General features: G+C 44.3%; 1 protein-coding gene across 6 annotated transcripts in view; it reads left to right on the top strand.

The window, feature by feature from the left end:
* The window catches only part of KCNMB2 (potassium calcium-activated channel subfamily M regulatory beta subunit 2), a 138,530-nt gene that overhangs the window by 98,094 nt on the left and 16,001 nt on the right, over positions 1–24,435 (top strand). For 5 of the 6 annotated variants that reach the window (XM_014871514.2, XM_088171004.1, XM_088171005.1 and 2 more), the window contains exon 2: positions 22,641–22,751. The exons of the other annotated variant lie outside the window; for it this stretch is intronic. In XM_014871514.2, coding sequence (XP_014727000.1) covers positions 22,641–22,751 — 111 coding nt within the window. The remainder of the gene's footprint in view (positions 1–22,640; positions 22,752–24,435) is intronic. 6 annotated transcript variants of the gene reach the window in all.

Raw genomic sequence — 24,435 nt, 5'->3', positions numbered from 1 at the left:
TCACATGTAATAGCACCAGAACCAGGTCAGGTTTAGCACAGTCCATCAACTAAACTGGAACTCCCAGACCCCCATCTGCTCCTGTCAGATAGTGATAGGCATAAATCAATACACTCATTTCTGCACTCTTTTTCCATGACTGCATGCCTACAACAGAGAGGGAAGCACACACATTGAGCCTCATTGAACTTTAACAGAGACTACAGAAAACGTAAAAAGTGGCACCTTGATATAATATACACATCTCACCCCAGAGCGGTGCAATACAGGGATTAAAGAAACTTTAAGAAACAATGTACATATAAATAGGAAATATATCAGACTACTGTACACAGTACCTTGGAACATGAAGAACAGCTTTCCACTTGCTTGCAGCTCCCCATTATTTGATCCAACACCTCTTAAAAAACCCCCAAAAACCTCAAAATTCCTTCAAAACATCTCACAAAGAAGCACCACAGAACAAAGCCCCAAGGCTCTCTCTCTCTCTCTCCTGGCTGAACTATTCCTCTGCTGTTCATTAGCCCTGATCATGGGCACCTGGGACCCACAAGCACCCAGCTCCTGCTGGGCTGATTGCTCTGAATTGCCATGGTTTCATTAACTTCAACAGATCCCTAATGATAATCAGTGTCAGCTGAGGATGCAGGAGCTCTTTCTATTTGTTTATGAGCCCAGGCAGTGTTTGGAGAGAGTAGATAAAAAAAAATTCATGTTATTTTTCTTATTAAGCCTGAATTCAGGAGGGCAGTAGCTAAAGTTAACTTGCTTGCAAGCAAAAGGATTTGCTTTAGGATGTATTGATTCTACCCCTGAAATTCAGATATGAGGTTTAGCATCCATTTACTTAGAACAACTTCAAGGAACAGCAAGCAGGAGGTAGAAGAGGTTTTGGATGTTTTCCTGTTGCTAAGGAAACTTCCTCGGTGGTGGCTCTGTGCTCACCACAGCTGGGTCACTTGGGCTTTGCTTCTCTGAGTAAGGGGTGAGTCATGGTTGGAGAGTAAATGCACAAACTTCCCAAGGAATGCCTTTATCGTGTGCTTCCACTCGCATGTGAAAATAAAGATTGTTACTAGTGGTTCATAATATAAAGCTCTAGCAAATCTGTATTAATATTTTCATCAGTAGTCACATGATCTATATTACCAATTGTATCTGACTCTTCAAACACACAGGAAAAATAAAATTATTTTTCCACAGACTTACTAAAGATTTAACAGCTTGGCATTTGAGCATCAGTGACTTTGTTTCACTGAATTTTCCCATACACTCCCTTAACTAGATGTTACCTCCCAACACAGAGCTCCAGGGCCAGCCCTGTGTCATGAAGAGCCAAGAACCAGCATATGGTGACATTGGGAAAAATCTTCACATGTTGTTTGGCCACTGACTGCAGTTGTACATGGCTCAGAGAGGAAACCTCAGAGCAAGCTCCTCTGTCCTCCTGTCAATACCTGAATCATGCAGCAGGTCATGGGTTGCTCTGAATTGACCAGAGAATTGAACCCAAAACCAACCTAAACTCATTTGCAAACTTCGTGCCTCTATTCTCCAAAACGTGACTTGCTCTAAAGATATTTCCACTTGCTTCCAGATTGCCTTAAAAGAAACCTTCACCTAACTTTGACCTCAAATCTTTCTGCTCTGGTAAGGGCTGAGAGAAGATTGTTCTTTAGGACTCCAGCACTTGTTAATACTCTTAAAGAGATTACTCAAATCTTCTAAACAAATATCAGAATAGATTCTGGATTAAGCTTGGGTGCTAAAACGACCTTGCTGATAAAATCAGCATCATCAAACCTCACAGATTGAAGAGGGAAACCTTGGATGTAATTTTGACTCGGTAGCTACTATCATGGTAAGTCATCAGACTGCTCTGCATCCCTCTCCCCCTGTCTCTAATACTCTTGCAATATTCCTTGGGAATCAGTACAAGAAATGTGAGATCTTCCAGATCCTCGTGGGAAAAACAATATACTGAGACAGTCACTGAGGCTATGCACCACCCACTCTTTTCTTTCACTAAAGCTCTTTCCTTTTCCCATTTTGGGTATTTGAGTTGTCTGGCTGGTTCTGGTGTCAGCACAAGGCTGGTTTGTGGAACATCCCAACTCCTGTGTTGTTCAAAGTGCCATTGATCAGATGTGGATTCAGTTCTGTGCCTTTGGCAGGGTGGTCAGGCATGTTGGTGTACCCTGGGGTCCAGCATGGACCATGTCCTTTGCCTGCCCCTTCTGAGTGATTTCCCCTGTTTGCAGATAATGCCCAGAGTTATTTCTGTCCTGTGTCTGTGCAGTTTCCTTTGCATCTCACTTGGGTTTCAGAAATAATTAGTCCTGCAAAGACTGACATAGATTTTGGCTTTGTTACAGATACTTATTTCTTAAGAAAAAATAATGAGTTGGTGAGGTTTATGTTAAGTGGTTTTGTCATTGTGTTGTGACCAGTAATGAATCCCAGAAATTTTTTCAGGAATCTGTGACAAGCATTTCACAAAAGAGAGGTCATTGCATCACTTTGAACCTGCATCTCTTTTGTTGTTGTTCTTTTACAGTTCTTCTATAACCACCTCAGATTTCTGTGCAAAATCTCTAGTGTCTGTAATAGGGAAAAAATTTAAATCAAATGAGAATTAACAGGCTATTTGAAAAAAAAAATCCTTAGAAGGCAAAGTCCATTACGACTGAAGCATTTACATTTACTTCCAAATCTCTTCACCCAATTTTCAGTTTAATTTAGTCATTTGCTAATCCTAATTTTCCGGCACTGTGCTTACAATATCTAACCGAATATCACTCATGTGGAAACACATGAAAATTCTGCAACATCTGGAACTTATGGCCTCTGAACTCTTGTCATTTTGCTCCACAACTGTCAACATGTAATGGTGGGTCTGACTCCTTCTCCTCACAAACATTTTAGTCACCAATCCCTTCCTGAGCACTGTGCTCCATTTCTGGCAATGTTGTCCATTATGGCAAAAGTCCCACCAAACTTCAAGGACACCTAATGCAGGAACACAACTTTTTCCAAAAGATTTCTTCATATGCTATTATTTGGGTTTCCTTCGGTTTTAAATAATTTAATACATTTCAATGTTGACAGTGTGGTGTGTTGTGCATAGAAATAGCAAATAAATGTACTGTGTCAAAATACTGGGAATGGTGTGATTTGTGCACAGCAGTCAGAACTGAGAAGCTGAGTGTTGTACACCCTTGACTCCCAAGTAAAAGGATGAGTGATCTGGTTTTGTTGCACTGAGGAGGGCTGCTGTTTGAGCAGGCACATCCAAAGGCTCTGATTCCTTCACATCACCCTGGTTCACCCACTCCAGATGGAGTTCTGGCAAAGAACACCATGCAGGGGGGCCACGGTGGACCTGATCCTCTGATCCCAGCTGGGCTCACAGGGATCAAAAGCGTCTGTAAGGACCCCAAGCTGAGGCTGAAAGAGCATCTCCAGATGAGGCAGCTGAGAGACACTTTGTACTCCGTGATGCTGGCTCCCTTCCCTCCACAGCTGCCTCATTTGCTCTCTTTAGGGGGTTAGATTTCTGTCAGCTAATTTAAGGAGAAAAGCCTTTTTAATCCGGTGTCTTACCGACTCAGAGTATGTATATTTTTATACTATGAATAAAATATGAATATTAAGCTCTTTAGGCAGGGACTTTGTCTTCTGAGATATCTTCAAAGCCCTTAGCATGCTGCTGGTATTACAGGTGTAAATACTACAAATAGTATAATACAGTTTGGATCCCAGGGATCTGTTTCATTGGGAATGGGCTCACAAAGTGTATCTCGTTGGACAGAAAAGGCTCAGGAATGAGGAGGGCTTTCCCAGAAGTTAGTGCTGAGCCTTGACCTGGAAGAACTCGGGGTCAAGAGCCTGTTTTGATTTAGGTTTCCTCATAGTTCATGAGGCTTTTCTTGCTCAGGTTCCACTAGTTAGAAAGGGACAGCCTGCCCAAGGAACAAAAACGAGGTTTAGCATACAGAGCACTCCTTTGAGAAGTGGACAAGAGCTGTTTAACCCTGCCAGGTAACAGCATGTAGTAGTTCAAGGCAGAAAGGGAGAATGAATTCCCTAAGCAGATGAAGGCAAAGAGGGGAAAAGAACTTAAGAAAGTAAAACCTTTGTAGAAAAGAATATATTATTAACTGAAAAAGTAATTTAACAGAATAGTAATGTTCTCATACCACTGAGCAAATCTAATACCAACTCTGCAAATTTAATAAAATTGCTGCAAAGGCAGAGAAGTTCAATCTGAAGTGCTCTCTTCTGAGGCTGAGGCCAATGCCCATTAAATATAATAGAAATATTTCATCAGTTTCAACACCAGCCAGATCAGGTGTCCACTGGATTTGGATTGTCAGTGGCTGTTATTGTCTCCACAAAGTAATCCACTCAAATTTCCCATGACGACTAAAGTAACATCTAATTTCCACAACAATACAAGCAAATTCTCAGTATGGAATAATAGCATCCTTTAGATTGGAAAAGACCTTTAAGATCATCAAGTCCAGCCACTAGCCCAGCACTGCTAAGTCCACTGCTATGTCCCTACATGACTCCTCCACATCTCTTTGAAACACTTCCAAGGGTAATGACTCAACCACTTCCATGGGCAGCTTGTTCCACGTCTTGACAACCCTTTGGTGAAGGAACTTTTACTAATAACCCTTCTAAACCTCTCCTGGCACAGCTTGTGGCCATTTCCTCTTGTCCTCTCGCTTGTTACTTGGGAGAAGAGACCAGCTCTCACCTTGCTGCAACCTCCTTTGAGCAGATTATAGGAAGCAATAAATGCCCCCTGCACACACATCCTGCAGCCTCCTTTTCTTCAGGCTGAGCACCCCCAGCTCCCTCAGCTGCTCCTCACAGGGCTCCTGCTCCAGGTCCTCTCCAAGCTCCCTTGCCCTTCTCTGGACATGCTCCAGCCCCTCAATGTTTTTCTTGTAGTGAAGGACCCAAAACTGGACACAGCACCCGACGTGTGGCCTCACTAGTGCTGAGTACAGGGGGACAATTCTCTGCCCTGGTCCTGCTGGCCACACTATTCAGGGTGAGATGCCATTGGCTTCCTTGGCCACCTCTGCCTCCTGTTTGGCCAGCTGCTGACCTGTACGCCCAGTCCTTTTCTGCCAGGCATCTTTCTGTGCCATAATCCATGTGGAATTCAGCAGGCTGCACTGTACATGGAAAACTCTGGCTGCTCACTGATATTTCACCCAGTTATCTTGGTTTATCACTTTTTGCAGGTCTCAGCAATGTCTCTTGGTTGAGTGTTCCATTAACTTTTTCACCTCTTATGTCTTAAAAAAGACAGAAGTAATCTTAATCCCCCTTATCTTGCTGCACTATAATCTTGCTGCATTCCTGGTGCCTTCCCACAGAGACTTTGTGGAACTGTGGGGTTTTTTTTGCTTAGCCCAAAATTGGCTTGGAGGGAGACCGGGCAAAGAGTTACTTGAACAAACTAGAAATAGAAATTAAAGTCTTAGATTGTTCCTGATTTTAATTCATATCAGATTAGAGCAGGGTTTGTTTTACTGTGTTTTAAAAGAAAGACATTGTCTTTTGAGCATTTCTCTTTTGAGGTAGGAGATTGATTCCTGTTAGATCCTCTCTGTAGATTAGTCCCTTGGATGATCCACACACTTGAGCTGCTGGGACCAGCAATTAACCCAAACCTGTCAACTCTGGAAAAAATGTCACCATGACATCAGTGGTGTTCTTTCCCCTGGTGAACTCAGGGTGAGTGTAATGAAAAAAAAGAGGTGTAAGATTGGCAACTGTTTAAGTAATAATGACCAGGAAGAATAGGTAAGAAATCTACTTCCTTTAGCATGAGATTGAAGCAATTTTGTGGATCATACATCTGTAATAACTTGCTGTATTAGTAAATGCAGTACAGAAGCTTTCAAGTTCAAAGCAAGTCTCTCACTTTATTGCTTCAGAAAGTGAAGCCCAAAAGCTGCTGATCTATTTGTACAGATAAGCACCCCACAGAGTTCTCAGAGTCAGTGCAAACACTCAGGCTGAGATTCAATGCAAATAATAAATAAGTAGAGACTTAGGAAATAGAAATGTAAGACTTAAAACTAATTGAAATGCTGACCCAAAGAATAGCTCTTTATGTGCATTTCTTCAAATGTAATTCCAAGAAAGGGAAAAGGAGTGCAAAAATTTCAAGGTGGTAGACAAGAGAAGAGACAAGCAACATCCAGTGCAAAGAAGATGAACAAGGGCTAGGAAGGGGTGGAAGCAACACTGGATTTTTTTTTTTCAATTATTATTAAAATATATGAACTTAAAATTACTTTGTACAAATCAAGGTCTAATTTTGTACCCATGTTCTTTTTTAAGTTCAAGAGGAGTTTTGACATGAAACCTGTTTGTGTTTTGCTGAGCCGTTTTCATCTGCTTTGGTTATCTCTGAAGCTGCCAAGGAAAGGGGTGGGACAGGACGGGATGGGATGGGATGGGATGGGATGGGATGGGATGGGATGGGATGGGCCACCAATCTTTAAAGTTCGAATCAGCCTGTTCATCAGTTCGGGATTCCTGCTGATTAATGTATGGTAGGGTTTGGGTCATGCTAATCCTGAAATCTTGAAATTATTTAAATTCTTTTCAAGTCCTTATGCATTCCAAGATCTCCAACTGGACTGTGCAGGGCACAGCAGTAAAGAAAGGCCATCCTCAGCCCTGAATAAGTCAAAACATGCCCTGTCAAAATATCATTCAGAAGCTAAGACCTGGCAGGATCTGCTCTTGTTTAACCTTCAGTGTGAGATCAGGTCTCAATCTTTCTATTCTTGGTAACAGCTGATGAACTCAGTGTAACAAGGTATTAATAAACATCTGCCCAACTCTTAGATTAATATGGAGGAGAATTAATGGAGATCTTAGCACGTTCATATTTTCTAATTATGGCAGATGACTTTATTTATAGAAATAATAGAGAGAATGGAATTTGTCACTGGCACCATGTCAATATACATAACCAGATCCAATCATTTAATTGCGTTACATTTGGCCATGGAGTCACAGCAATAAAGGGCCCTCCTTAGTCAGAGCAGCTCAGTGGTCACGAGGTATGTCACTTTATGTTAGAAAGCTATTAGGATTAATTTTATTTTCAATGAATCCTGAGGAAAGTAAGTCATCTCAGACATACCTATTCCTGTTGGGGGAAAGGGATGGGGGAAATCTTTCCACCAGGAGAGGGGAAGGCCACAGCCCCTTGTGTACCTGCCTGATTTTCATGCTCATTTCTGGACACATTTTTCTTCCAGTCCCCAGAGCATCCAAAATAATGAAGCAGCACCCGAACAGAGGCCAGTGCTGTGTTTCAGGTGTCACTGGCCATGGCTAAGCCAGCTCCTGCAGCAGCTCTGGTTCATGCAGTGCTCCCCTCTCTGCTACGATAAAGCATCGCCAGTGCTGCTGTGGGAGCAATGACACACTGCACCACGGGGATAAATAAAGCATAATGTTAAACCTTGATATGTTTACACCTCCTAAGAGAGGGGAAAGAGGCCTATAAAACTCCCACTAAAGGAGCCAGGGCTGTTCAGTTCATTTGCAGCTTAATAGGTAAACCCTGCAGCCTGTTCTTATTGGGACATGCTAGTCTTAGAGAGCAGTTGGGGTTTAAGAAGGTTTAGGACTGAGTGTGGCTGTATCTTGAGGGTTTAAAGAACACTTCATAATGTTCAGTTTAGACAGGTAGACAGGGAAGTTTGGATCTTTCCTCCTAGGAGCAGGGAAAAGTAAAACAAGGCTATAATTATGGTGACAGATGGCTTGTCACACCCAGAACATTGCTAGTAATTTTGCTCCTTACACATTGAAAGAGATCTGGAGTGAAGCTGAAAAGCTGAGAAAGTCTTCTAGTTCTCTCTTGTTCTTCCAAAATGTGTTTCCTAATCTGTTCTGGTCTTCTGAAGCTATCAGTCTGAATTAATGAAAACAGAGCAAGGGAATGGTACAATTTCTATTAATTATAGAGGCAGGTTTGTGCAATAAACAGAATTCATATCCCTACAGTGCTGCTTAAGTACCTATAATTCAGCTGCCCTGCTCACAACTGCAGCATCTTCTTCACATTATTTTACAAATTAGCAAACCTGGAATCAGCAGCTGTGTACAGTGTGAAGACATTTAGTTTAACTGCAGAGGATCTGATCTGCTGAAATCCACGGGTGGTCTTCCAAGTGCTGCTTTTTGCTGGGATTGAGTTGCATCTCCCAAATTAAGTGCTCCTAGATCAGCTAAATGTTTTCCATAGAAGTGAAAATATAGACACTTAGGAAATAGTATCAGTTAGTTATTGTGACTGCTGATACTCTTCTGAGTACTGCCAAGCTAACACTTGGGGGATGCCCTTTCAAAGAGGAGCAGGAAGGGAGGTCAAGGCACTGCTGGAGCCAGCCTGACCTCCCAGCTCAGCCAGCTGGTTTGTATTTACAGCAGGGTGCATGGAATAGGAACCCACACATGGGTATCTTTACTCAGTAACCCACACCTCACAGGAATTTATTCTGTGCATCAAAATCTGCAGAACAGAACTGGATGTGCTGTTTCCCGGTCAGCTCTTCCTCTCCCACTGCCAGTGTTGGGACTGGCAGTAGCAATGGGCTGAATGAGCATCCTCTGGCCCATCAGACCAAGCCCAGAGCCTCAGGAGGACCTGGCTGCCTAAAGCACTGCTGCTCCAGCTGAGGTGAGGCAAGTGAGAGCTTTGGAAGTGGTGACAGACAAAAAAAGCAAAGGTCCTGGGGGCATAAAGGAAAACTGGAAAGGTGCAGAGCAATAGTCATTTTTGTTCCACTCCTGATTTCTACTTTCCAGATTAAATAAACTTCTCTTTTCCTCTGCACTGAGTGTGGGGAAGCAAATTCCTGCTTCCCAGTCACCAAATGTGCTTGAGAGCAGAACTCCAGCTGCAAGCCCAGAACTTTGCACCAGCAAACTGGTCTGACTGAGGAGCACTCTGGTGACTGAAACACTCAGTAGCAACATTTTCCAGCCCCTGAAACGTGCCAGTAGCAGATCACTTTGGGTGAAAACGTGTTCTGATAGCAAATGACTCCACCAGGCTACAGAAAAAACAAAAAGGCACTTCTCTGAGCTGTGGTGCAAAAGGTTGATTTTTTTAATCGACTACTCACAGGGCTGCTGGTGTTACATTTTAAGCATCTGACTCAGGCAGTCGAGTGGAAAGGTGATAAAATCCTTGACTTTGATTGAATTTCCATTGTGGAAAAACATAAAAATAAATGCAAACACTATGAAAAAAATAAATTTAAAAAAAGCTACTATTGAACAAAATGTTCCACACCATTTTTTATAATCTGTACAGATACTGAAAAAAACACCTCTTTTTTGCCTTTCATGAAGGTCAAAAATCAGCTTTCAAGCATTCTTTCAACAGGCATTATGTTTAAACACTGAACCGCCTGCCTGTTTAAGGAGCATTTTCTTCAATTACATCCAACATTAGTGCAGCTGTTAGGATTTCCCAAGGGACCAGTGCAAACCGAAGAAAAGCCTTTGCTGTGGTGCTGACAGGCTCTGTGGCTTTGCTCTGGCCCTTTGCTTGCTTCTGCATTCAGCTGCTGACCTCATAGGTGTAAATAAGAAGAAAATCAAGTCCCCAGTCTCTTCTGAGTACATGTCAAAGAGCACTGAAATTATGGACTCCACTAAGCTTGTACAGCAGCTTAAAAAGAAGAATTTTTTAAAAGCAGCTCTAGTGTAAGGAAAAGGAGCAAGTATGGGTGAAAGTTAAAATTTTCACCCTCTGCAATAAAAATGCAGTTCCTGATATTTTCTCTAATTGAATTACTACTATGAAATCAATAAGGGACAAACGCCCTCTGAACACATTAGGAGGAAGAGCAGCAGCTTTTATTTACTTATTACACTGTATTAGGGAGACAGGCACACATTTTACAGCAGGAACAGCTCAAAGCATGAGCAGGGCATTAGCTGACACCTTCAGAAGTTACCCTACAGGTATGTCTGCTTAAATGATCCAAACAATTTGAAGAATTCAAACACCAGCTTTCAGGAGCGAGGTAGTATCTTGAGAATATCTCCATATGAAAAACATTTTTGGTTGTACTTCCCTTAGCAGCCTCCTCAGCCACAAGCTGTGTTGTACAGCACCTTTATAATGGAAATGGTCTTCAGGATTTCAAGGTCAATGTGACAACACAGCTTTTCTGCATTTTGATTCAAATGTAATTCACATTATTATTGAGGCTCAGAGATTCTCAAAAGAGATGGAGGCAGGAAGAATATCCACAGAAACATCAATTTGGGTGAAAATTAACATGCAATTATTAAACTGTCCTAAAGAGCAGAGAATACAGACATAATGCATATGTTCTGATTTTCAGCATCAATTTCCTTGTTTCGTTAATAGCAGTATCAAATTATTAGCAAAAGCCTTTTGTTGTTTGGAAGAAGGAGAGTGGAGGATGGTCAGATGATGGACAGACACCTTAGAGACAAAAAACAGGGAAGGTGAGATGATGCAAGCTGTACCTGTGGCAATTATTTGAACAAATCCCATCTGTGTGGCACTGGAGGATAGGGGCAAGCTCCTGCTCTCTGGGCAGGTCTCCTATGGGTCTTCAGTGCACATTTTAGGAGCCAGAATCTGTTTTTCATCTCCCCTGTGACATTTGGTGGGTTAGGACAGTGATTTTGCCTTGATCCTGATCATTTGTGTCATTCAGCAGCTGCTGGGTGTCCTGTGGCCAGCATCAGCAGCACAGCCCATGACAAAGCCAGCAGTGTCTGGGGATAATTGATCCCAAGGAGGTGCCACAGGGCTCTCCGTGTTGGCAGTGTCCCCAGGACAGAGGTGGGATGTTCCTCTGGCTGTGACTCCTTGGTGGTGAGGAATTTTGAGCTTGCAGCACATGAACCACTTCCCAATTTGGGAGGTCCTTCATACTCTGAGTGCTGCTCCCCAACACACAAACGAGCTTCCCTTGAGCCTGGAGAATGGGTGGTGCACAGAGCTGTGGAGAAAAGTGGGAGCTTTTTCCCTGAAGGAAGGTAAAACAGGTGTGGACCTCACACATCCACACACAAGGACATGTCCTGGACACTGCCCCTGTGTAAAGCTGAGGGTAGGAAGAAACCCAGCCCCACTGAGCTGCCCATGCACAGCCTTGGGGTTCTCCCCAGCAGCAGTGGGGATCAGGATGATGCTGAAATAGTGGGATTTGGAGAGTTTGGAGACCTGAATTAGTGCCAGACATGTTGTCAGGTGAACCCACCTGTGGAGGAGAAGTTGTTCAGTGCCAGACCTGTCACTGACTCTCCCAGAAAGTCAATTCTCTCTGAGTATCCTGCAGTGGAACTCCAGTACTGAGATGGGTGTCTTCCCGAGAGCTATTACAAAATAACCTCCCACAAATAGCCCAGACACCAAAATCTATCCCTGCATTCTGACAATTTCAGTGTGTTGCTAGCTCACACTTTGCTGCCACCAGTTCTGCAAGGCAGTTTTGCCCAGCACTGTTGAAAAGGAAAACACTCACTGTGCCCTGGGGGAAATGAAGCATGGAAGTCCCGTTATCACTGACAGAAGTTTTGTCTCTAATTCCCCATCTGCTCTTCTGAATGTTAACCTACAGTGCTGGCACATAAATGATAAATAAGAATTCCAAGCAGGAAGCGACAAAATATTAGTCAGATAGGCTGATGGTGTCTGCAAAAATGTGGTGTGGATGTTCATGTTTCACAGAAGATAAATTATAGGGCAAAATAATATTATATTACACTGATCAAAGGAAAATACTGTCACAGAATAGGACAAAGTAATGGACAAAACCAGATTTATTTATTTTTTTTATCTTTAATACATATAGGATTCTGCACAGTTCCTCCTTCCTGTTCTAGTTATTTGTGTTTAGCAGCTGAATAAAATAGCACACGAGGCAAGAAATCTGTGAGGAGAGTAATAATGTGATGCATAGTGTTAACTTGCTTGTTTTGGATATATCAATTTATCTTGGTTAAATAGAAGCTTGGTCCAAGTACTAAGCCAAGTAATCATGATTAGGGAGAGAAAAAGACATTCACCCCCTTGGAAACTCAATACGTTTCAACAGTAAGAGCACTGCAGTGACATTGTTTGAAGCTGGATGCTTGCACTAATTAATAGAGATTTTTGTCATGTGAGGAATGGAAGCATCTGACTGCTCCTACCATTCCTTTCGTTTCCAGACCAGTTATAAGACCAAAAATATTCAGGGTTTTTGTTTCATGGACGTGGCCAGTTTAGTGGTTCAGTGCTCCACTGCCCTCGGAGAACAGCAGAGATTTTGTTCTTTTTTATGGTTTAAAACTGCATTGAAGGCATATGCACACTCTTCAGTCTTAGAGAAACTTTGCTTTTGTTCTTTCTCACTATCTTTTTTCCTGACTCTCAAGAAAAATTGGTTTTATGCTAAAAATTATCCTACAAGAACACATCTGTAAAGAGATTCATGAACTCCCGAGCTGTTGTTTTCCAAAGAGGCTGAATCTGCATCTGTATCATCCAGCAATCAGGCACTGAACTCCTCTGCAGAGCAGGTGCTTTAGAGTTTACACTGATTTTTGACCTCGTGGCTGGTGGCTAAGCCCAGTGCATCAGCCTCATCTCAGCAGTCAATTGACTCCTCCTGCCTCACCAGATTTCCCATCCACCTCACACCAGCTGCCTCTCATTGCATTTCATCACTACCTGGCTGCAGCATGCTGCTGCTCCTGCTCTCTTGTGCAGTCACATCACTGCTCTCTTTTAGGTTGTGACCCCTTTCTTTCCAACACTCTACCTTCATGTGGCCCACTTAGTTTCTACCTTTCTCCCTTGCCTTGCTCATAAAGCTGGATTTGACTGTGTCCTAAGCACAAATTACTCCACGAGAAAAGCCTCCATGGTTCTCTGGGGCATGTATCTACTCAGGAAGAATTAGGATTTTGCATTGTTCTTCCAATCAGCCACTTGGCTTCTGTCCCTAATATGTGGCTTGGACATCCTTCCATCCCTCCACAGACTATTACAGAATATATCTGGTCATATATGAGCACAGGTCCCCAACTGGTAAGCACCAGCTGTGTTTAGAGGTCATTAGAAATATTATTTCCACATTATTCCCAGGAGCTGCTCTATTTTGCTATGAATAGTAGAACTACTCAATGGAGAGAACTCCCTTCCATTCAATTACTATCTTAATATTGAGCTCATTGTTAAAACAACAGCTCCTCTCCACTAATCAGCAAAAAGCAATCAGGCAAAGCAAACAGAGATCTCCAGAGGACATGTGTGAGTTCAAAGGTCCACAGAGTTGTAGTCATGTTGCACATTACTTAGACTCAAGACCCAATAGACAGCTGCACTACAGAATTACATTTTAAAAAAATAAGGACATAAAGTTTTAAATTCTGTGAAAACTGTGTGAAATGTGTGCAGGAAAAAAATATGTCTGGAGCTTTTCTACAGCACTTGGGCACAAAATTTTGTTTTGTGCATCTAAGCAATTTATCATATTCAACTAAGAGGGCTACAGATGGGGAAGTTTGTGTTCTGAAAGGATGACAAGCCACTGCAGAGTGCTTATGATGCCAATTTTACCCTTTTCTAATAAGACAAAGAGGAAAGATGCTCATGAGAACCAAGCCGGGTGTTTGTTTTTACCAGAGAGTTGCTTATTTCACAGCTCCATGACTCAGTATCAGTAATATTGGGAATTACAACTGTCTTTCTCCTTCAAGCCCTTTCCTTACTTTCAAGGCAGACAAGTACTTTCTATCCAGTGTCTGCCATAGCCAGGTTTCAAAGCTGATGTGTCAGGACTATTCACAACCTACCTGTAGAGATTCCCCTGTGTTCAGAGGTCCTCCAGCAGGTCCAAGAGACCACATGTGATGGAACACAACTTCCAGTCAGCTGGAGATACACACTCAAGCTCCTCCTGTTCCTCCAATCCAGCAGCCTCTGACATTTAGATCTCAACTATCCTTGCATATGTCAGCAGATTTAATGTAACATTTTTCACTGAGAGACAGAGAAATTAAACCAGCAGCAAACAGTTAAGTAATTTTCTTGAATTTCCAGGTCACTTTGGCAGGGCTGATCCAGCACTCTCCGTCCTCTTCCCTGGTCACGTTTTTGAATCAGATCTTTAAGGAACTTGCCTGCACAAACACAGTGCAAAAGTGGTTGCCTGCAACAGTGAAGGAGCTTTACACCAATACCCAAAGCAGAGAGCCAACCTGCTGTGAGCAGTGCAGGCTGGAGCTCTCGTCTGGACCAGGGATGATGCCAGGGAAGAACTTTTGCAAATGATGTCCTTACTCTGCTCTGCTCTCTGTGTCACACCTGCACCTTTGCAGGTGTCTCTGGGCAGTGGTCTGCAGTAAGCTGTGACATGAGAGGCTGCAGCAGTGGCTTTGTAGGGGTGCTCCCTGTCCCCCCCCCGGCAGCACACGGGTCTGCCCAGCTGTGCTCTGCTAGATGCTCATAACTATAACCAAGAAGACTAAGAGCAGACTGCTGTATTTTACCACAGAAAATAAAGTCAAACAACAGCTAAAACTGAGGAGGGGAGGAGGGAAAGGGGAGCACAGAAGACAGACCAAAGGCAGCAGAAGAGTTGTATTTATTTTCTAATGCCATCTCTTTTAGTGGCTGTGATGAGCGCTGTAACTAAAGGAATCTAACTGAATTAGAATTTCAATATGTCCTGAGCAGATTGGAGCTGTTTCCATTCATGAGCAGCACGTCCCAGCTGTAATTGCCTGCTTGCTTATCCACATAGCTCTTTACAGCTAATCCAAATGCAGACTCAAAAATAAATAGTGCCAGAGTATTCCCTTCCCGCTGGGCAGTGGTTTCAGCTCTCCTCTGCCTTTGCTTTGTTCCGGCTGGTGCTCTCCGTGGCACAGGGACTGGCTCAAAGGAGATAAAAGATGATTGACCCGCTCAAGGAATTAGGTGACAGAAAAGCCACTCCTGCCGTATCTGCCCTGCCTGTTTGTGCTTTTCCTCTGGGTGCTGCTTTGCATCTGTTTATCTTTCTCTGCCCTCACCTCCCTCCCCTGCCACATCACTCATGCAATATGTTTCTCCTTCGTGGTTTCCCTAAAAGCTGCTGGTGTCCTCTGTGTCCCCAGCAGCATCACCCTTCCTCTCCCTCTGCTCCTACCCTCAAACACACCGTCAGTACTTTAGTGCTGAAGTGAAACCCTCTTCAGGGACATCTAAAAGCCACGTCCTTCTCAGATCAGCTTCTCTGGAGGGGTGTAAAGCTGGGGCACAGTTGCACAAGGCTGGAAGGGGTGTCCCCGTGGACAGGACTTGGCACAACCACAAAGCAAGGCGCTGCCTTTGCTCTCTGACACAAGCATCTCTACAAGTCTTGGCTCTCCTCCCTCCTCCCTGGGTGGAAGGTGGTTGTCCACCATTCTTTAGGCTGTTTTTCTCGACTACAACCAGCACAGACTTCCTGGGAGCCTTTGGCCGAGTCTCAGCAGCCTCTGTGCCTCTGTTCATCACCTCTAAAACAGCACTGCCAACACCCTGTTGCTTCACACTTTGGGGTATAAATCCCAGGTTCCTCAAACGGCAGTGGTGAAAGGACATAGGAGCCAAGTCTGAAGCCACTTCACTTCAGCACAGTCAGAGGCATTCAGCTCCCACTGGGCAACAAATTACTCTTAAAAATATATTTATTAGTATCCAAAACAGCATCCTTTAAGATCTGGTCAAGTAGATACCCATAAAAACTCATCTGGGGAGAAGGTCATTCCCTCCTGATGACCATCAAAGAGGAGACTGATCTCAGCATGGAGCAGTGTGCCTCTACCCCATCTCCCTTCTCTCACCCCATCTCCATTTCCCACTGGGTTTATCAGGGCATAGCCATGAGCCACAGAGCCTCCCCACTGCCCTTATCCCACATGCTCTTATCCAGCCAGCCTGGCCCAGCTCTTGTGCTGCAGTGCAGCACCCAAAGTGATCTATCCCTCTGCAACTGCAGGGGACTGTGTTAAGATTGAAAGGAGAGCATCAAGTGAGGTAGTGCAGCATTTTCACTGCCTTCCTCCTTGCCTCCAGGATCCTTCTCCATCAGTGTAATACTACCTGGTCTTTGGCAGAGCAGATCTCCCTATAAAAATCTCTTGGCTCAGCTGGAGAGAAGCAAATTGCAGGGAGGTGACCCTGCCCTTGCCACTGCTGCACCCCCCCCCAGAGCCAACCCCATTTTACAGGCAGGTTGTGCCCTTCTCTGAAGCCAGGGAGCAGCTGAGATGATGAATATAGTGTTTGTCCAATGTGTCACTTGCTACGTAAATTCAAATTCAGCACAGAAAAGCTAAAAATGTTTGCAAAATTCTGACAGGCAAAGTGGACAATTATGTTCAGCTGTTCCTCACAGACGTTGATCCTCATGACTGCAACGTGCCAAGAGAGGCATTGCCTCGTGCTTGGATTGCAAACTCACCAGCACCAAAACCTGAGCATGGTAGCAAGGGCTGGCTCTTCACTACATGTTCTGCCACCTGGAGATGGTCTGAAAGTGTCCCCAGCCAGGTACAGTGGCACTAGCACTTCTCTTGTACACACAGGGAAACTGATAATAATGCCAGACTGCCCCAAGGCAGCCAAAAGGTCACCAAAGAAGAGAAGTTGTGAGTCTTTTGCTTGCAGTGACAGCAGCTCCCTCCTTTGTGGTTGACCTGGGGAAACAGGATTTCTTCAAATTTGCTGTTTCAATCAACTAAATCAGAATAATTGAGACTAACACAGTGTGGTCAAGGTGGGTGAAACAAGTTGCCATTGGGATAGTAATGTATAGGAAAAGACACTTGGGAAAAAAAAGAAAATAAAATTGGAGAAGGAAGTTAAAGGTAAAAAGATCACAAAGAATAAAGGCTAAAAAATCTACAGACGTGCTGGGTGGACTAGGAAGGTAGCTCTTGGGAAAGTGGAAGCCTAGGGATGAAGGGCATAATTAAATGGCAACGCTTGGAAGCTTTTTCAAAATAAAGAAAGTTAGAACTGGACATGAGATGGAAACCTGGAAGATTCAGAGATTACATTGGAATATTTAATCCTGAAGTGTAAACATATTGTTATGCAGCAGGTAGATACAGATACTCAGCCTTTCTAAATACTTCTCTTTCTCCTGTATACACTGGGAAAAGGGAATTAACAATTGTCAAGGATAGTCATCATAAGTATAAAGAAATATTGCCTTGGAAAACATGCCCAAATGTCACTGTGTCCCACAAACAGCTGATCTGCACATCTGTGTGATGGCTTCAGTTGTCACTGGCAGTCCTGTTCTCCTCCCTTGGCTATGGAATGTCCTAGACATGCCTGTGACATGGGAATCCAGCAAGACCACTCTGTGCCCAGGATGTCTTCCTCATTCAACTCAAAATGGAGATGGAGAGCTCATCTCTGAGCTCTGAGCTCTGGGGAGATTCTGGAGCAGGGTCAGAAATAGAGGTGAATCATTAATGCAGCATCATTAACCATCAGCCTTCCTATCCTCTTGTCAGTACATTAGCACCAGCTGCCCACTGTCCATTTTCCCCTTGCCATAATGAGGACTGAAGGTCATCTGCTGGTTGGGTTACTCTGTTCGTGCAGCTGGGGCTCCTGAGATGCTGCAACAAGAGCAGCAATTTGTGTCACTGTGTCCTGCCCCATGCCCATCAGCTGTGGAGCAGCAAAGTTCCATCAGGAGGCACAAATTCACCCTTTGATGTTGCTTTTGCTGCTCCTCAGTTCAGAGCTGCTGCTGCTGCCAGAGCATTAAATGTTCCCTGAGTGGTGACTGTCTTCTGCTAATGCAGAATTCTTTTGTGAGTTAGCTTAATCTTGTTCTTGGTGTGTGTTTTCTGTCTTGTTCTGGATGCAAACAAGGGTATTTAGTCCGATTCTTTCATTCTTTTAATACCAGGACTGGGAAACTGCCCTGGATCGCCTCCTGAATCAGACAGGATCATCTAAAAACAGTAGTTACTTCCACCACTCTGCCTGGGAAAATCTTCCATGCTCTAAGGCACCTGAAAGCCAGACTAGCCTCCAGTCAGGCTACACTTTACATTAAAACTTCAGCAGGCTGTTTTATTTATTCTCCCATCCTTCATCACACACCACTTTTCCCTGTTTTCTGGCTCATCAAAGCCATAAGAGAACATTCTGTCACCAGACCTATTGGGACAGAAAGTCTAACTGTATTCAGTAAATTCACCTCAAAGTGAACAACTGTCTCCTTGCAGGTTGTCTTTGATTCCTCGTTTCAGTCTCTTCCTTTTCCCATAGGTGATGGTGGTTGAGACTACTCAAAAATAAAAGGTTTATCCAGGCATGAGAGAAAACAAATATCTCCCATCACTCAACAGCAACTGACCCATCTGTCCAAGAAGTGGCACTGACAGCTGTGTGGTGGCATGGGGAGAGATTAATGTGCACTAGCAGGAAAACCTTGGGGTTTCCAGAGAACTCCCTTGAGGTTTGAATGAATCTTCTGGTTGGGAAATACCAGGATAAAAGCATCCAGCACTTGTCAGCATGGACAGTGGGAGATGTGGGTGTATTCAGACAGAGCTGAGGTGGTCAGTGATTGCATCTTCAGGTGAATGTTCAGCTTTTCCTGCCTTTTGATGAATCAGGGTGTCTTTTATGAGGCAAAATTAATGCAAGTGCTTCTCTATTTACAGTGGCCCCATTGCTCAGGAAATGAAATGTCATAAGGGGGGAAAAAAGCTAATTAGTTTGGTGCCAAAAATGGTTCTCCAAGGTCTCAGAAACCCTATGGTTAACATAAACATAGACAGAGGCAATTACAAGCAAACACACATACAAAACCCACCTTTCCCTCTAAAAGCATGGTCTGCAACATCTCTCTTTGGCTGTTCACAGCTGTGGTGACCCAGAAGTAAGGGAATTTTCATACCCATCATGACACAAACTGAAGACAGAGGAAGGAGAGCAGCCAACCCAGGCTGAAAGTGAGGACAGCAGGGTAATATAGGGTATGTAATATAGTCCCCAAGGTACCAGCTAAGGGATTTTGTGATTTACTCTCAGAACTACATCCTTTTTTTGAGCAATTTGAAGCAAATGCTGCCCTGTTGTGTTTTCTTCACACTGAAATACTCAATCAGGTGGTTGGGTGGACGTATTGATACTCCTTAGGCCAGAGCAGAATAGTTCTAATTTTATAAGAGCTATCTCAAGTCTTCATCTTGCAATGGCTGAAAAAGTGAACATCTTCTCAGGTTTTCTAGTGAGTTCCATGAAATCCACCAGCAGGAACTGTTCAAGGAGAGGATGAGAACAAGAGAAGATGGGAGGAGTGGAACAGCATCACAGACTCATGTATTTGTACCAGACTGTGCACTCTTTACTCTGCATTTCTGCCCTTAACCTTGAGCATTTACTCAGAATAGATCCAGAAATGAAAGATGAATAGTGTTTTGTAAAAACCAAAGCTTGGCCTCCTTGTCTGTCTCTGTGGCAACTGTGTCAAGAAACAACTGTGTTCATGCCACACTGTGAAAATAGTGAGGGAGGCAGAGATGCTCTGGCAAGGTCAGGCAGAAAGCCCAGAGTCCCACCCAGCATCCTGACTAGCAAAAGTCACATCAACTGCAGCAGTTTGTGCATAACCTGCCCTATAGGAATATCTCCCACAGAGTCCTGGTATATTAGTGTTTTTTGGGTTTTTTTTCAAAAAAGCAGCTTGAAGCATCTCTTCTCCACTGTCTTTAACAGGTATTTTCGTGACTTTAGGTGCTCCGTCTGTTCAAGCAATAACACAATCCACTCTGAATGCAACGCTGACATCCTGCAGTAATGAGTTTCACAGGCTGATTACTTGTTGCATGATAAAAATAAGTTGCCAGCAGCTGACTCTGAGAAGCAATGGGGAAAAAAAAATAGCAAACAAGAAAAAGTAGCTATTTTTTTTTTCTCAGAAAAGAGAGAAGGGCAGTGAAGAAATATGGTTCACAGTCCTGCCTAGAGACTTACCCAGGAGGGAGAAAGGCATGGAAGTTTGTTAACTGACCTGGTGGGGCAGAGCATGCTCATGAAGGTTGCAACTTTGAATGTTAAGAATTCTCCAAAGGCCTTCAAAGAAGGGTCTTGGGGAGTTGGTATTGTTGCTGTTGTACAAAAGATCTTTACCTAACTTCTAAGCCCTGCCTACAGGAACCATGGACTTCAGTCACTAATGTCGACCTCTGGAGTAGTGTTATGATGTCATCAGTGTTACAATTTTACACAAAATTAGGTGTGCAATTGTGTGTTAAATAGTGGTAGTTAGCTTGGATTGCTCAACTAACGAAGCAGGCAGCATTAAAGCTGTCACATATGGACTGCTCCAGGGCACTGGCACTACAAGGGAGTCTGAAACACTGATTTCACTGGGAAGAGAAGCACCCCTTTTCCTTCTCTGGCATTCCCTCAGTGGGACAGACCCCCTCACCCAGCTCCCAGCCCAGCAGTGCTCCTGCAATTTGCTCTGGAGTTTCTAAATCTGGCTCCTTGCCCAGGGTGTCCTGCCCAGGTGTCCCTGTAGGCTCAGACAGGTGGCAGAAGCTGCTGATGACCTCTAATGTGTACCCAAGATTTACTTAATTAAGAAGAGGCTCTCTAATAGCATTCACTACCATCTCCTGATGGCTCTGGGACCACTCAGGCTGTGGCAGCAAAACCAGCCAGGGTTTGCTGTAGTGTGTGACATCCTAAAGAGTGCAGTGGCAAATACATAATTTTATTTTCCAGCATTAAGGGACTCAGCCTGGAACAGGTTCAGTCCAGTATTCACTGTGGACCCTGGGTAGTTGGTCTGACCCCTCCTGCATGGCTTGGAGCAGAAGCACCAGCTGGGTGGTCACTGTGGAAATGTGGGTAAAATCTTATCCAGCAGTGTGAGGATTTGGCTCAAGGTCTTAAAAGTGAAATTTCTGATCAATATCACTATCAAAACATTTAGTTGTTGGCTACATTAATTAGATCCCAGCAGATGCTACTTTACCTTCTAAACTATTGTTATTTCAGGGATGTAGTAGTGCTTCATCTTGTTGCTTAATCCCCAATCCTTAACTACAGTGGTTGTAAAGAAAGAACAGAATTGTTCTTGGCATTCAGACTGCAATGGCGACCACAGAATTAGGGAAAGGGCTGGGGGAGATTCCCCTCCTTCCTCCCTTCTTTTGGACTACCTTCGTGTCCAATTTGCTGTTCACAAATGCAGCCAAAAGCTTCATCAAATATTGCCACCTCTTATTTTAAGTAAGGTCCTTGTCTGCAAGTCCCAGTCCTGAGCCAGCATCTGAGCAGGGCAGCAGGAGCCCAGCAGGGAGGAGGTGACAGGAACACCAGTTTGCCCAGTTTGCCTGTCCAGCTGCACATCCAGGGTGTGAATTTGGCCTGGGGCTGGGTCATGAACCCTGTGGTGGGGGCTCTGGGCTGACTCCAGGTGGAATGCCCAGTCCCTTGGCACCCACCAGCCTGTCTGCACTCAGATGGATTTTGGCTCCTGTCCATGTCAGTCTTCCCCTGCAGCCACCTCCGTGGTATTTAAGTATTCTCCTGGTTCACCACTATGCAAATATTGAAATTAGCCTTTGTATGATTATGGAGACAGTGACATTAGAGACTTTCTCAGATCATGTGCCTTCTCTGCTGACAGCATCAGCCATCAGGTTTATTTTTCAGTGAGGTAAGAGTGGCCCCCGGTGTATGAAAACTTTACAATTAAGTCTTTGGTATCTGGAATATTTTTTTTTCCTTAAGCTTTTATCTGAATGCATTAAAAACACAACATGTTGTGCTGTGAAAGAATGAAGAATGCAAAATGCAGCCTTCATAGGAATGGCCTAATTCTCAGAGTCCAAGACTTTTAACTGAGCCTCACTAAAACCAGAACAATTTAAGAGGGGCTACAAGGGGAGCCATAGCCCCACTAGCAGGTCTAATATGGCCTGAGACCCTGAAAGAAGGCAACAGATCTCATACCCTGAAGTGAAACAAAGATCCCTTGGGCAGGGATCTAACTGGTCTGGCCAGATGGCCTCAGGACAGTAATTTCTCCGCAGGAAGAGATATCTTTATTATATCAGTTACATTTCCACAAAATGCTGCATTTACATCTCATACTTGTGCCTCATTCACACACCTTCCCCGAGAGCCTCACCTTACAGAGAACTGCAGAACAATCTGAAACCTGTAATGAGTGTGTATGTGCTGAAACAATAGCCATTTTGTCCCTAGAAAATACTGCCATAAGAACATTGGACACAGCTATTACCTTTTCTTAAACAACTGATGATTTCTTGCCCGTGGCACGAATCCTTTGCAGCGTGGAGCAGAGCTAAGCCTGATTAGCCAGCCTCATCTTTTGCCAGTGGGGCTAATGGGATTTATTCTCCATTCTAACACACTGGTCTCTCATCCCCATTATTTTACATCTCACCTCGAGTTAACAAATGCTCCATCTTCAGAGCTCACGGGGCATGGCCACAGGGCATCTGCCACGCTGGATATTGTGTGCTCTGCCACGCTGGATGGGCAGTGACAAAAATTATCCCTCTTCCCCCAGGTCCTTCCATCGTCCCACTGCAGCGAGCAGAGCCAACACTGGGCAACCCTCTAAAATGTTTATTTGGACCAGTGGCCGGGGATCCACATCTTACAGACACGATGAGAAAAGGTAAACGGCGCCCGTGCCGACTGTCTCTGGTGGGTTTGAATATTTCTGGGTGTGGCCCGTGGCTTCTCCCCAGTGGTGGCACTGGACAGGTAGGCGGGATGCAAAGGGTGTCCTCCCTGTGCCTCAAAACCCGGCTGCTGCTCCCCCAGGCACAGGAGCAGCCCAGGAGTGCCAGGGATACTGTGCCAGAGCCATGGCCAAAGTCTCCCTTGCTCTCAGGACATCAGCAGCACACTGTGACCATCTCTGCTTTAGGTTTAAAATCGCACTAATCCCCAGCCACAGGTTTGCAGCCCCATGCCCTGTGAAGCCTTCACCTTCTTGCAGGTGTCCTGCCTGCAGCCATCAGCCACGCTGTCCCCTAGGCAGATCACTGCCCCACACAGCTGTTACACATCTGGGGGATGCATCCGGCTGCCAGAGGTGTTTTCTGCTTGTACAGGGCCACGTGTGAGGATGAGCATGTGTGCAATGCTTTGCACAGTAGCTGGGGGTTGTTCAGCTGCTGAAAGTGAGCTGGTGAGCCACCAGCCCACTTGAGTGGTGCTGCTGGAGGGAACAGGCTGAAGGAGACAGAGGAATAAATGAGTTACTGGATCTCCCAGGGGAGCAGGGAAATGTGCCAAAGAGAAGGAAAGGGAAGGAGAGGTTTGAAGTCCACAGACAAAGGCAGTGCTCAGTTGGGAATAAAAGAAGTTAAATATCAATGATGAAAGAATAATTGCCAGTAATGCTCAGACTCATCCTTCCAAAATCCCTCTCTTTTGTAGTAAGATTTGCTGGACAGCTTGTCTTGTCACAACAAGGACAAATTTGCCTTTCTTTTCTTTCCTTTGCCCCTTCCCACCTCTCCTGCAGTTCCTCTCACAGCCACTATTTAATGTAATCACAAAAAATTACACTCAAGCGAAGCAAAACCAGATATCAGTGTATGTACAGTGCCAATTACCAAAACACACTCTTCAGTAATTCTAATGAGACATTACTATTGGCATCTGCTTGGGAACGTGCACTCCTGAATTCAGGCAGCAGAGCTGCCCTGAGGACCCTGAGATTCTTTGGAGATTTGGCCGATTTGCTGAATGTTTCTGCAAAGGTTGCATAGATGCTCAGCTCTTTGGATTCTCTGATCCCAAACAGATATTTTGAAGACAAAAAATCCAGCTTTGCAGCATGAACTTTCATTGCAGCTGGTTGTGTAAATGCCTCCTGTGCTTCTGCCAGTCTCTTCTTCAACTGAATTTTCCCCAGGCTAATGTCCTTCTGCATTAGAACTATCATGGTCCAAGGTTAGGCACTCGGAGGAGATATCTGCCCACACTTTGGGCTGGCTGGAAGCTCCTGATTAGCACAGCCTATGACTTTCACCATGGCTTGAAGCCAGGCTTATTAACTTGGGCTGAGGACTCACCAGAGTCTGGTCAGTATAAATCCAGGCAGAGCTCATCCCTGCCTGCCTGCAGGAACAGGGAATAGGGAGCAGCATCCCTATGCCTACACACCAGCCATGGTAAATTCAGATATCTTCACAAGCCTTTGGGTGGGTTTATTTCCCAAGAGGTTCTTAGAGCTGCACAGAAGGATTTCTTAGTATCTTGTGAGTGATTAATAAAATGCAGGAGGGAAAGGGAGGAAAAGAAGATGGAAATAAGAGAGTGTTGATGGCAGCCTGAGGACTGCAGAG

Source organism: Sturnus vulgaris, chromosome 10 (assembly GCF_052056855.1).
Source record: "Sturnus vulgaris isolate bStuVul1 chromosome 10, bStuVul1.hap1, whole genome shotgun sequence".
NCBI classification, from domain to species: domain Eukaryota; kingdom Metazoa; phylum Chordata; class Aves; order Passeriformes; family Sturnidae; genus Sturnus; species Sturnus vulgaris.
The sequence above is the reverse complement of the archived record's forward strand: the minus strand, read 5'-3'. Positions and strand labels throughout refer to the sequence as shown.